The 12,355-nt window shown below is 43.5% G+C and overlaps 1 protein-coding gene across 5 annotated transcripts in view; it reads left to right on the top strand.

Annotated features, from left to right (window-relative positions):
- Window positions 1-12,355, top strand: part of NBEA (neurobeachin) — a 776,030-nt gene that overhangs the window by 708,492 nt on the left and 55,183 nt on the right. For all 5 annotated transcript variants that reach the window (XM_005883142.2, XM_014530733.1, XM_014530734.1 and 2 more), the window contains one exon: window positions 11,133-11,300. In XM_005883142.2, the coding sequence (XP_005883204.1) occupies window positions 11,133-11,300 (168 nt within the window). The remainder of the gene's footprint in view (window positions 1-11,132; window positions 11,301-12,355) is intronic.

The following is a 12,355-nucleotide window of genomic DNA, read 5'->3' on the forward strand; positions in this document are numbered from 1 at the left end:
CAGCCTCAGGAGTGCTTACATACCTGGAGTCAATGAAGTCCTGTACTTCATCATGATTGATAATATTTTTTTCAGAAATTTGAATATTTGCACAATCGTGCCCTTTATAAATGTATTTAAGTAAATATTTAACACTTTTAATCAATGTGCAGACTTCAACGTTTATATGATAGTTATATTTAAGGCACAAATAAGGGTTATAAGGGACAGTCCAAATGTTATCGACAACTTTATTTCCAATAGACATGGTACTACCAGATCTTCGTTTATATTTAGGAAATCCATCAATATTTCCAATGGTTGCATTTTGAAATTCTTTCGGGTATCTCTTTGAACATTTTCCATTTTCCATACATGGACTATTTGGACTTTGTATTTCACATGGTCCATGTACCATATTGGATTTTACAATTTGAAAAAGTCGAGGACACTGGTCTACATCCAGAATTTCTGCCTTAACTATACGGTCAATGTCATCTCCTATTCGTAATTTGGATTCACTATCTAATATCAATAATATGTGAGCGTGAGGCAATCCACGTTTCTGAAATTCAATGAAATGAATTTTGGCTATTACTTTGCCAAATAAATGGAATTTACATATATCATTTAAAAGAGCATTCAGCTTAATATTAAAAACCCTGGCTACCAAGTCAGGTCTCTTTTCAACTTTTTGCCAGTGTTTTAAATTGTTTATAATATCTGCCCATTTTGGGTTGCACGTCATGGTTATGAATAAATTGGGCTTGCCATACTTCATTACAATTGCCATAGCATCCTGATAGCACTGCAGCATATTTCTGGGACTACCCTCAAAAGACGATGGAAGGATTATCATTTTACCAATTGGCACATTGTTATTTTCAGATCTAGATGTGAGATAATCCATCAAACCACTATATTTTTCAACTCTCAACTTAGATTGGTTTGCTTTAATTAAATTTATCCAATTGGCTTCCATTTTTGAATATGAATCGACAATATACTGTTGAGTGAATTTTCCTGCATTTAAAATAGGATTGAACGTGTCCCGAATGGAGAGATGAAATCCATAATACTGCATTTGTATGACTCGTGTCCTTACATTTCATCTAGTATTATTGTCGATTACACTGTCATCTTTGAGTCTTAATGCAATATCTGTTCCCCAGCCTTTTTCACCATGTGGAAAAAGAATAGGATATTTCATTGCATCTAATGTAGGAAACAGGATACTGATTTGTTTCATTTTAGTGGCATTTGGATTATTGGGATCTGGTTTACAATGAATGATCAAGTCCCTTTCAAAAGGAGGTTCTCCATCTTTGTATCTGAATATGACAGCAACCTCGGTTACACAGGGAGAATTATATCTACCCGGATCACTATTACGATCATATTTAATTGCCATTGTTACTTCTGTGGGAGCAATACCTTTCGCTGTTGCTTCAGATTGGGCTTCCTTTTCTACCTCATGTAGAGCTTCTCGTGATTTTGTTAATTCATTTATTTCATGTATGAGGTTGTTGATGTTGATCATGAGTCTTTCTGAGCAACCTTGGTTTTCTAGCATTGCTAATCTTTTACTTGTCGTTTCAGCTGTATCTAAAATATTGAGTTGAGAAAACTTCCAAGAAACACCATCTGAAGGACGTAAAGTTCCAGTACGGTGATAAACTTGTCTGTATTCTAAAACAGTATGGCCCATATCCTGATGGTGATGCAATATTTGCACCTACTGAAGCAAAAGCAAAAGAACGATTTATCGAATTAATATTTTTCATGAAATTTTTACTGTCAGAATCTTTGATTATCATTAATTTTAAAAATATGCCAAGTATTCTGGAAAATGTATATCATTTGGACAAACTTTACCTTTGCTACAACATTGAGTAAATTTTCCATCAGATGGTTTTTCATAGGAGAAATTTAGTGATAGGCAGAATTGACATGTAACAGTCATTCCACCACCACTATGTTTGATAATTGCATCCTCATGTACTTTGCTGTGAAGGCAGTTCCTACCAGTATTGGCAGTACTTGTCAATGGCTGTCCTTCAGACATATTCTGTCGATGATGCTGGATTCTTTCGGCTTCAGAGGCACATCGTGCCAATAGTTGGTCTTCAGACATATTCTGTCCTGATGCCAGCCTGGAGGAATCAGGCTCCCTCCTCGCTCCTGTCAAGGTCCCTGGTGGGGCCAATTGGGGGTGGGACCAGCCGGGGAGAGGGGCTGTGGGAGGTTGGGGGGGCGGCGATTGGCTGCCAGTGAGTGTGGGGCGGGGCAGACAGGGGTGCAGGAGGAGTCGCGAGCTGAAGGCTGTGGGGGTGCACTTCTGGTCTTTGTGGCTTATCACTTGGGTTGGTGGCCCACTCACTGGCCGCTGCTGGGACATGGACCTGAGTTGGAAGGAGGTAGAGAGGGCGCCCAGCCCCGGCAGCGGCACAGGAAGGAAGAGCCCGTTCCTTGGTGGGCCCATCTCTGGATCGTGGCCCCTGGTTGTGGCAGCATCTGCTGGCGACCTGGGGACACACATGAAGCTGACACTCATGTCCCTGTGTCCAGCGGGAATGGCACTTGCTCTCCACTGCCCTGATCTTACAAATGCTGTGCTTGAACCGAATATAAAAGTAGAAAGGCCAATGCGGCAGAGCTGAATAAACCTCTGCCGGCCCTGCCCCCCATCACCCAGCCACTGCCATCGCCAGTGGCCTGCCTCTGTGGGAGGCAACCCCGGCAGGCCGATCGGAGGACGGTGCCGGTGGGGAGCTGCCAGGCCTGCTGCTCCCTGATTGCTGTCCCCTCCCTGTGCCTGCTGGCACCTGCCTTGGCTGGCCTGGCACCACCCACTTGCTGGCCCCGCCCCTGCCAACCCACTGGTTGTTCTACCATTCAGTCAATTTGCATATTGTCCTTTTATTATATAGAACTAGAGGCCTGGTGCACAAAAATTTGTGCACTCGGGAGGTGGGGTGGATCCCTCAGCCCGGCCTGTGCCCTCTCACAGTCTGGGACCCCTCGGGGGATGACCATCTGCTGGCTGAGGCCTGCTCCCCGGGGGATTGGGCCTAAGCTGGCAATCAGACATTCCTCTGGCAGACTGGCAACCCTCAGGGGACGTCCACTTGCCAGCGGGGAGCAGACCTAAGCTGCTGTCGGACATCCTTAGCGCTGCTGAGGAGGAGGGAGAGGCTCCTGCCATCACCGCTGTGCTGGCAGCCATCAGCCTGGCTTGTGGCTGAGCAGAGCTCCTCCTGTGGGAGTGCACTGACCACCAGAGGGCAGCTCCTGCATTGAGCGTCTGCCCCCTGGTGGTCAGTGTGTGTCATAGTGACCAGTCATTCCCAGTCTTTCTGCTGTTAGGGTCAGTTTGCATATTACCCTTTTACTATATAGGATAGAGGCCTGGTACACGGGTGGGGGCTGGCTGGTTTGCCCTGAAGGGTGTCCCGGATCAGGGTGGGGGTCCCGCTTGGGTGCCTGGCCAGCCTGGATGAGGGGATGATGGCTGTTTGCAGCTGGTCACACACCCTTCAGGGTGGGGGTCCCCACTGGGGTGCCTGGCCAGCCTGGATGAGGGGATGATGGCTGTTTGCAGCTGGTCACACACCCTTCAGGGTGGGGGTCCCCACTGGGGTGCCTGGCCAGCCTGGATGAGGGGATGATGGCTGTTTGCAGCTGGTCACACACCCTTCAGGGTGGGGGTCCCCACTGGGGTGCCTGGCCAGCCTGGATGAGGGGATGATGGCTGTTTGCAGCTGCTCACACACCCTCCAAGGCCGGCTGGCTGAAAGCAGGTATCTGGGTTTGTTTAGCTTCTATAATTGCAACATTGTTGCATCCGGAGCTCAGAGCTGGGCCGCAGCAGGTGGGGAACCTTGGCTTCCTCCATCACCGGGGCTACCAAGCCTCATGTTCTCTTCAGCTGCGTGGCTGCCGGCTGCCATCTTGGTTGGCAGTTAATTTGCATATCACCCTGATTAGCCAATGGGAAGCGTAGTGGAGGTATGGTTAATTACCATGTTTGTCTATTATTAGATAGGATTATAATAATGTTATATTAGTATTATGATGACTATTATATAATGTTCATTCTATGAACATTCATGTATAAGTTTTATTTGACTACCCATTTCCAGTTCCTTTTTGCATATACCTAAGAGTGGAATTGAAAGGACCCCTCTGGCTGCAGTGTTGGGAATGACCTGTGGAGGCACAGGGTAGAATCAGGCATATCTGTCAGAGGTTTGTAAGAGATGATGGTGGCTTGGAGTAGGGTGGTAGCAATAAAGGTAGTAGTAAATTAGTTGATTTTGGATGTATTTTAAAGTTAGAGCCAACATTCTCCTCTGCAACTTGTTAGCAGTGACCATTTGCCTGCACATTTCTCTAGTCTTACAGAGCTTGGTAAGGATGGGGGGCAAGTGTGCAGAGTGGTGATAGCTGGAGCAGCAGAGATAGGCCCGCTAAATTTAATAATTTCCACTAGAAATGGGGTGGAGGTGGAGGCTAGTGCCTATTTCCACTTTGAGTTCCAGCATAAATTCCAGCAGCAGGAAGAGACCAAGTCAACATGTTTATTTTCCATTAGATTGTGATTTCCCCCCCCAGAATATGGAATGCTTACTCATCTGTATATCTTTTAGGGCCTGTGTCTGACACATGGTAGGTGCTCAGTAATTTGGGGGCTGAAGAGAGATTAGACTAAGTTCACCTTGTGTTTTTGCATTTCAATGGGATGTGTTTCTGGAGATTAGAAATTTGTCTTCTTTATCACAGTATCACTGAGTTCTAGAACACTCCCCGTTACATAATCATTGCTCCATAATGAATGAATGAATGAATGAGTAATGAACGAATGTTTGTTCCCTCTGAAATTCTCTTTTACCAGATGTTCTTACAGTTCACTTCCTCCTTGTAATTTTTAACTGTCACAAACTCAAGGAAGCCTTCTCTCTCCACTGCCTCTAAATTAGCAGTCCCACCACATACATACATACTCCTTAATTATTTTCTGTTTTTCTCTTTTCCTTAGCACATATCACTTTCTCACATACTCTGTATCTTATTAATTATCTTGGGTTTTCTTGGTCCTCCCTCTGTAATATAAACCCTCTGGCAGTGATTTTGCTGTCTTTTATTTTCTGCTGTTATCCTAGGATCTAGAACAGTATCTGGCACATAGCAAATAATCATTATATGTTGAATGAATAAATGAGCTTTTTTTGCCACCCCCACTCTCACTTCTTGACATTTCTTTTCTTCCTTTCTCATGACCAATACATCTTTCCCATTGCTTAATCAATCAATAAATGTTTACTAAAAGCATATTTAATGCTAGGTTTGGAGCTATGGGACTTGCAAAAGAAGTATTAGATATGTCACGTAACATCCTATCCTCAAAATGCTTATATTCTAGTTGAGGATACAGTATTGCAAATTTAAAACAATTAAGTACTAATTGGGAAAAACCTCAATCATTTTTATAGCACTTCATAGTATATATAAAATCAATTTTTACAAGTAACTTTGTATACATTATCTTACTATATTAAACAGGAGGGTACTGATGATGTGTCATGGAAATCCATGGAAGAATTCATAGACTGTGAGCTGGATAACTCAGGAAAAAAAATAGTGGAGTTAAGAAGGGTGGATATGACCTGAAAAAGAAGCAGGAAAATGAAATGCTTTCATATTAAAGAGGAAGAAGAAAAAAAAAAGCTCAAAGATTGTATCAACTGCTGTGTGACAGGAGCAGTTGATTTTCTGTGCTCCTAGAGCCAAGGCTACACTGCATATTAAGAAGTCCAGACAGAGAACCACACTGGTGGTGTAGGTAAACGAGGTACTCACTGTCTCCCACAACCACATCAAAATTACAACTAAAAGGAACAACCATCATTCAGAACCACCTTAAATCTGACTGAATGGAAATCCTACAACTAGAGAAGTAAAGAAGGAAGCGCAGTGAAACTGGTAGGAGGGGTGGAGGCATGGAAAGGGTTTTTTTCTAACACCCACATGTGGCATTCTTTTAATGGGAAGGGTATCTTGGTCTCCCAATAGGAGTGAGGAGTCCTAACCCCACACCAGAACTTTCAGCCCAAGGTTCCAATGCTGGGAAGAGAAGTCCCCATAACTTCAGGCTATAAAAATGAGCAGGGATTGTGTCTGAGTGACATGGAGGCTGCTGGAGTCTCTGGTGTTCCTTTTAAAGGGTCAGCCCACAGACTTACTTGGACTCCTGCCCTCTAAGCTCCAATGCTGGGGGTGGGGTGGGGTGGTGTCCAGGGATATATGGGGAGGATCTGAAATGTCTGGCATTGGAGCAAGAAATAAGGGGTGGCTTTCTCCCAGACAGAGGTACTCACAGGTTTCATTGTTTCTATGGTGAGATCTCGCCCGTTGCAGAGCTGAGTGAGAAGGGCCATATCAGAGTCTCCATCAAACTGGCCAACACTGTTTGCTCCACCCTGGTGATTCCCTCAGACCTAGCCCCACCCAATTTGCAGCCCCACCCAAACTGTTTCCAGTGACTTTTCCATGTGAATGGCCTATCCTGGCTCAGGCTTCAGACTTACCTCAAACAAACAACAGCTGGTGTCAGCATGCCCTATACCACACAGTAAGAGGCCCGAGGCCTGGCACTAGCAGCAGAAAGCCTTGCTTCACAGCTTGGCTTCACTTGGGCATTTTCAAGCCCAATACAAGTAGCAACCATCTGCAGATCACTCTCCAGCTCCTGCCTGGTGGCCCCCGTTAGTAGCTGACTTTGCACCTCTTGGGAAGCCCCAGAACCAGTGCACCCAGGGGACAGCTTCAGACCATACTAGATTACAACTCTAGGCATCCATGAGCGACACACACAAGGGGCAGACTCAGTGACAACCAAAGCCCCGCTGAAGGAAATCCTGCTCCATATGAGGTGTCTCCTGCACTGCAGCTCTTCTATTGTAGTTGCAGCTCGTCCTCACAGCCAATTGGACTGGAGGTCAATTCCTCCCAATGACATCAACAGCAATCAAAGGCTCAACTACAACAATACTGTGCACACAGCCCACACAGGGGCACACCTACTGTGCCCAGCTCAGGTGACTGGGGAGCTAAGCCACTGAGCCCTACAGGGCACCTACTACACAAGGCCACTCTACTAATTCCAGGAGAAACAGCAGCTCTATCTAATACACAGAAGCAAACACAGGGAAGCAGCCAAAATGCAGAGAAAAAGAAATATGTCACAAATAAAAGAACCAAGGAAATCTTCAGAAAAAATAACTAAATGAAATGAAAGCAAGCAAACTATTAGATACAGAATTCAAAACAAAGGTTATAAAGATGCTCAAGGGTCTTAATGAGAGCTTCAAGGGACTTAGTAAGAATTTCAAAGATCTTAGTGAGAATTTTAAGGAAATTAGTGAGAACATCAAAGACATGAAAAAGGACCAGTCAGAAATGAAGGATACACTAACTGAAGTGAAGAATAATTCACAGGGAACCAACAGTAGAATAGAGGATGCCAAGAATCATATCAGTGATTTGGAATATGAGGAAGCAAAAAAAAAAACCCAATCAGAAGAGCAAAAAGAAAAAAGAATTCAAAAATATGAAGATAGTGTAACAACTTCAAGCATAGCAACATTCACATCATGGAGGTGCCAGAAAGAGAAGAGAGAGAGCAAGATATTGAAAATCTATTTAAAGAAATAATGATAGAAAACTTCCCTTACCTGGTGAAAGAAATAGACTTATAAGTCCAGGAAACACAGAGAGTCCCAAACAAGAGGAACCCAAAGAGGCCCACACTAATACACATCACAATTAAAATGCCAAAAGTTAAAGACAAAGAGAGAATCTTAAAAGCAGCACAAATGAAGCAGTTAGTTACCTACAAAGGAACTCCCATAAGATCGTCAGCTGATTTCTCAACAGAAACTTTATAGGCCAGAAGGGTGTGGCAAGAAGTATTCAAAGTGATTAATAGCAAGAATCTACAATTAAGATTACTCTACTCAGCAAAGCTATCATTTAGAATTGAAAGTCAGATGATGAGCTTCATAGATAAGAAAAAGCTAAAGGAGTTTATTATCACCAAACCAGTGTTATAAGAAATGTTAAAGGGTCTTCTTTAAGATGGGAGGGGGATTGGGGAGATGGGTGAAAAAGAGGAAGGAATTAAGAAAAAGTACAAATTGGTGGGTACAGAATAGTCATGGAGATGTAAATCACAGCATAAGTAATATAGTAAATAAAATTGTAATAACTATATTAGTAAGTCATAGACTGTCTAATCACAGGGTTGTATACCTGAAACTAATATGATATTGTATGTAAACTGCAATGAAAAATTAAAAAATATTTAAAGTAAAAAATGAGTTTATTTTATGGGTATAAAATTTAAAAATCCAACAAATACTTTTCATTACTTAGTGTGTTCTGCTATGTTTCTCAGTTCAAATATCAACACCTTTATTTCACAATCTCAAAATATTTTCCTCAGTGGTCGGACACCCCTCTCACAATCTGGGACTGCTGGCTCCTAACCACTCACCTGTCTGCCTGCCTGATTGCCCCTAACTGCCTCTGCCTGATTGCCCCTAACTTCCCTCCTTGCCAGTCCGATCTTGCCCCCAACTGCCCTCCCCTGCCATCCTGATCTCGCCCTTAACTGCCCTCCCCTGCCAGCCTGGTTGCCCCCAACTGCCCTCCTCTGCCAGCCAATTTAGTTCTGATTGGTCGGTTTCTATGCCAATCAGCGTCAAAAGCTCCACCTCCTAGGCAGCCATTGGCTCCTCACAGTTGACCCAGATTTGGTTCTGATTGGTCAGTTTCTATGTCTGTCAGTGTCAAAAGTTCTGCCTCCGAGGCAGCCATTGGCTCCTTACATTCACCCAGATTTGGTTCTGATTGGTCAGTTTCTATGCCAGTCAGCATCTCTGGGCCTATCAACGGGGCCTGATCAGAAAGGCAGGGCTGGTCAGAAGCTCTGGTGGAGGCCTGGAGAGAAATGGAGGCACAGCTGTTGGCCAGGCCAGGAGAGAAAGAGAGGCAAGTTCTGATCCGCCAGCCCTGGGCAAACTACGGCCCTCGGGCCGGATTCGGCCCGTTTGAAATGAATAAAACTTAAAAAAAAAAAAGACCGTACCCTTTTATGTAATGATGTTTACTTTGAATTTATATTAGTTCACACAAACACTCCATCCATGCTTTTGTTCTGGCCCTCCGGTCCAGTTTAAGAACCCATTGTGGCCCTCGAGTCAAAAAGTTTGCCCACCCCTGCCCTAGGCAGTCAGTGCTGGGGCAGGGCTCCCGCAGCAGCCCCAGTCAGTGCTGGGTCGCCATGGCAACCCAGCACTGACTTCCTGTCTGGTTGAGGCTTCGGTGGTAATCAGTCATTACGACCCTGGCTCTTTATTATATAGATATGCATTACCCATGGACACAAATAATAGGAGGTGAAGACCTAAGGTGGGTTGGGAACCAGGTGGAGAGAGGCAAAGTGGGGAAAGGGGGACATCTATAATACTCTCAACAATAAGGATTTTTTTAAAAAGAAGTCCTAAAAATAGTAGGGGAGGGTAGGATCAATGTTTGAGGAGTCAGGTAAAGTTTATACTAAGTGTGTTATGTTTGGAGGAACCTTGGAAGATTTAATTAGAGGATTGCAGTATGAGCATGATGGTTTCAGAGGTCTGTTCCACAAGCAGGGTGAAAGAGGGGCTGGATGAAAGAAAGAGGTTGAAATCTGTTACATGTGGAGAGCAGTGAGAGAGCTTAGACTTGGGTGGTGCCTGTGGGAATGGAGCTATGCCTCTGTATTGTACATCCAGTAAGCATTCAACTAATAAAATAAAATGCCAGACATTTTGAAAGGAATAAATCAAGAAAGAGATTGAGGTTAATAAATCATTATCTAAATGTGATCATAGGAAAAGTTAAAAAGTATCATTCAGATATTTTATAGATTTTTAAAAATATAATTATCAGAGGACTAATTTCAAGTGCTTTTTTATAAATGAATTTCAAATTGGTTTTAAGATCTTAGAAATCAGAGACATGCATCCAGAGAATGAATTCATCCACATATTTAATTACAGCTGTAATGTAGAGAATTGGTTTTTATTGCTATGCATAGTTAAAATTTAAGAAGCTAGTTCTACAGCTTTTTACTCATGTTGCTGAAATCAGTGTGCTCTTAAAATGAATAAGAAATTGATAAATGAATGCGTTAAGTGAGAGGCATAGTGAGCCACACATTATCACTGCTCATGTATGTTTTAAACTGAACTCCATCCCTACATGACAAGTTACCTCTGGGAAGCTTATGATGGCTTCTTAGGAAAAGAAAAGACCTTTTTTCCTGACTCTTTATGACAGTGGTTCTCAACCTTCTGGCCCTTTAAGTACAGTTCCTCATGTTGTGACCCAACCATAAAATTATTTTCGTTGCTACTTCATAACTGTAATGTTGCTACTGTTATGAATCGTAATATAAATATCTAATATGCAGGATGGTCTTAGGCGACCCCTGTGAAAGGGTCGTTCGACTGCCAAAGGGGTCGTGACCCACAGGTTGAGAACCGCTGCTTTATGAGCTCATTAACTTTCAGCAATTTCTCACCAGCTAGCAAACATCTAAAATTGCCAAGTGATTCCAAAACTGTATAATAACAGAATTAATTGTGGCAGAAGGAAGGCATTCCCTTTTTGTAGAGTTTAATTTTGTAGAGGTAACTTTGCATATTTAGGCAGAAAAATATGTGTATATCAAAGTTTCTAATAAAACTGTGTGTTTCAAATTAATGTTTCAAAATTAGGAATAAAATCATTGTAAAATAGCATTAAAATAGGCATTTCAACTTATCTTTAAACATGAACATGACTTTGTAAGAAATGTAATATTAAAATTTATATTGTATAGGTAATGGAGTGAAGAGAAAGTTAAGCATTTAAGAAAAAAATTTTTCACTTACGTTTATGTTTTATTAGAGGTTGTATTTTGCCATTTCTAGGAGCAGAAGATCAAATATAGATAAAATATAGGAGTGTAAAGACCATGTCCTGCTTATTTATATAGAATATCTCAAAGTAAGAAAAAAAGAGAGCTAAGTTTGTACGGACTCTCATTTTCCTTTCTTGACTAATTTCAGGCCTTGGAAAGTGAATTTGTTTCTTGCCAACTCCATCAGTGGATTGATCTTATATTTGGCTACAAACAGCGAGGACCAGAAGCAGTTCGTGCTCTGAATGTTTTTCACTACTTGACGTACGAAGGCTCTATGAACCTGGATAGCATCACTGACCCTGTGCTCAGGGAGGTAGGTGTTCAGTCCCATAATTAAAAAAAAAAAAATCTGTCATCCCTCAAACACACTTGTGACTTTGCAGCTCTTTCTGTATAAGTTTCCTTTCAACATAAATTTTCACAAAATATAAATTTCAATCCTTGACAAATGTGGAAAAATGAATGTTATATATCAAAACCAAGTAATGAGATCTGCATGTTGTTCCTATATAAATTGCAGACATATATAATGAACTCAAATACACTTATTTCATTTTACTTCAGCATCTTCATTAAAATGCTTAATGACTTATGTGTGTAATTAATGAAACCTAGTTGAATATTTAAATACTAGGAGCCCAGTGCACAAATTCACGCACCTTGAAAGGAACTGTGGGCTGTGAGGCTGTGGTGGGTACAGGAGCAGGTCTCAGCCCATCCTACATGCCCTAGGTCCCCTCTCTGCCTGCATTCCTGCTCCCGCCGCCGCCACTCCCACACGCTGATGGCGCCGGTCCTGCTTGCACCCACTGATGGCGCGGAGCAACTGGGGCCAGCGCCAGCAGTGGGTGCGAGCAGGACCGGCACCGTCAGCAGGTGCGAGTGGTAGCTGGTGCCCTGATCACCCCTCAGGAGCAGAGGGAGGTGGAGAAGCCTTGAGGGGTGATCAGGGTCAGCAGCTGCTACTCACACCCGCTGACAGCGCTGTGATTGGGGGTGCAAGTGGTGGCTCTGGTGCTGGCAGTGGGTGTGAGTGGGGCTGGCGCCAGCAGCAGGTGTGAGCACTCAGGGCGGGGGGGACCGCGGTGCATGGGAGCAAAGAATTTTCACGAGCACTCAGGGCGGGGGGGACCGCGGCGCATGGGAGCAAAGAATTTTCAGTAACCACCAGAGACTTGCCCTGATGACAGTGACCGACCCCCTGCCTTGCTCTGGCGCCCACACTCACCTGCTCCACCATCCCGCCATGGCCAATGCCTGCCACGTTCCGTACACTCCCCCTGGTGGTCAGTGCACATCATAGTGACCGGTTGTTTGGTTGTTCGGTTGTTCTGCCGTTCGGTTTATTTGCATATTAGGGTTGTATAT

Source organism: Myotis brandtii, unplaced genomic scaffold (assembly GCF_000412655.1).
Source record: "Myotis brandtii unplaced genomic scaffold, ASM41265v1 scaffold77, whole genome shotgun sequence".
NCBI lineage: Eukaryota > Metazoa > Chordata > Mammalia > Chiroptera > Vespertilionidae > Myotis > Myotis brandtii.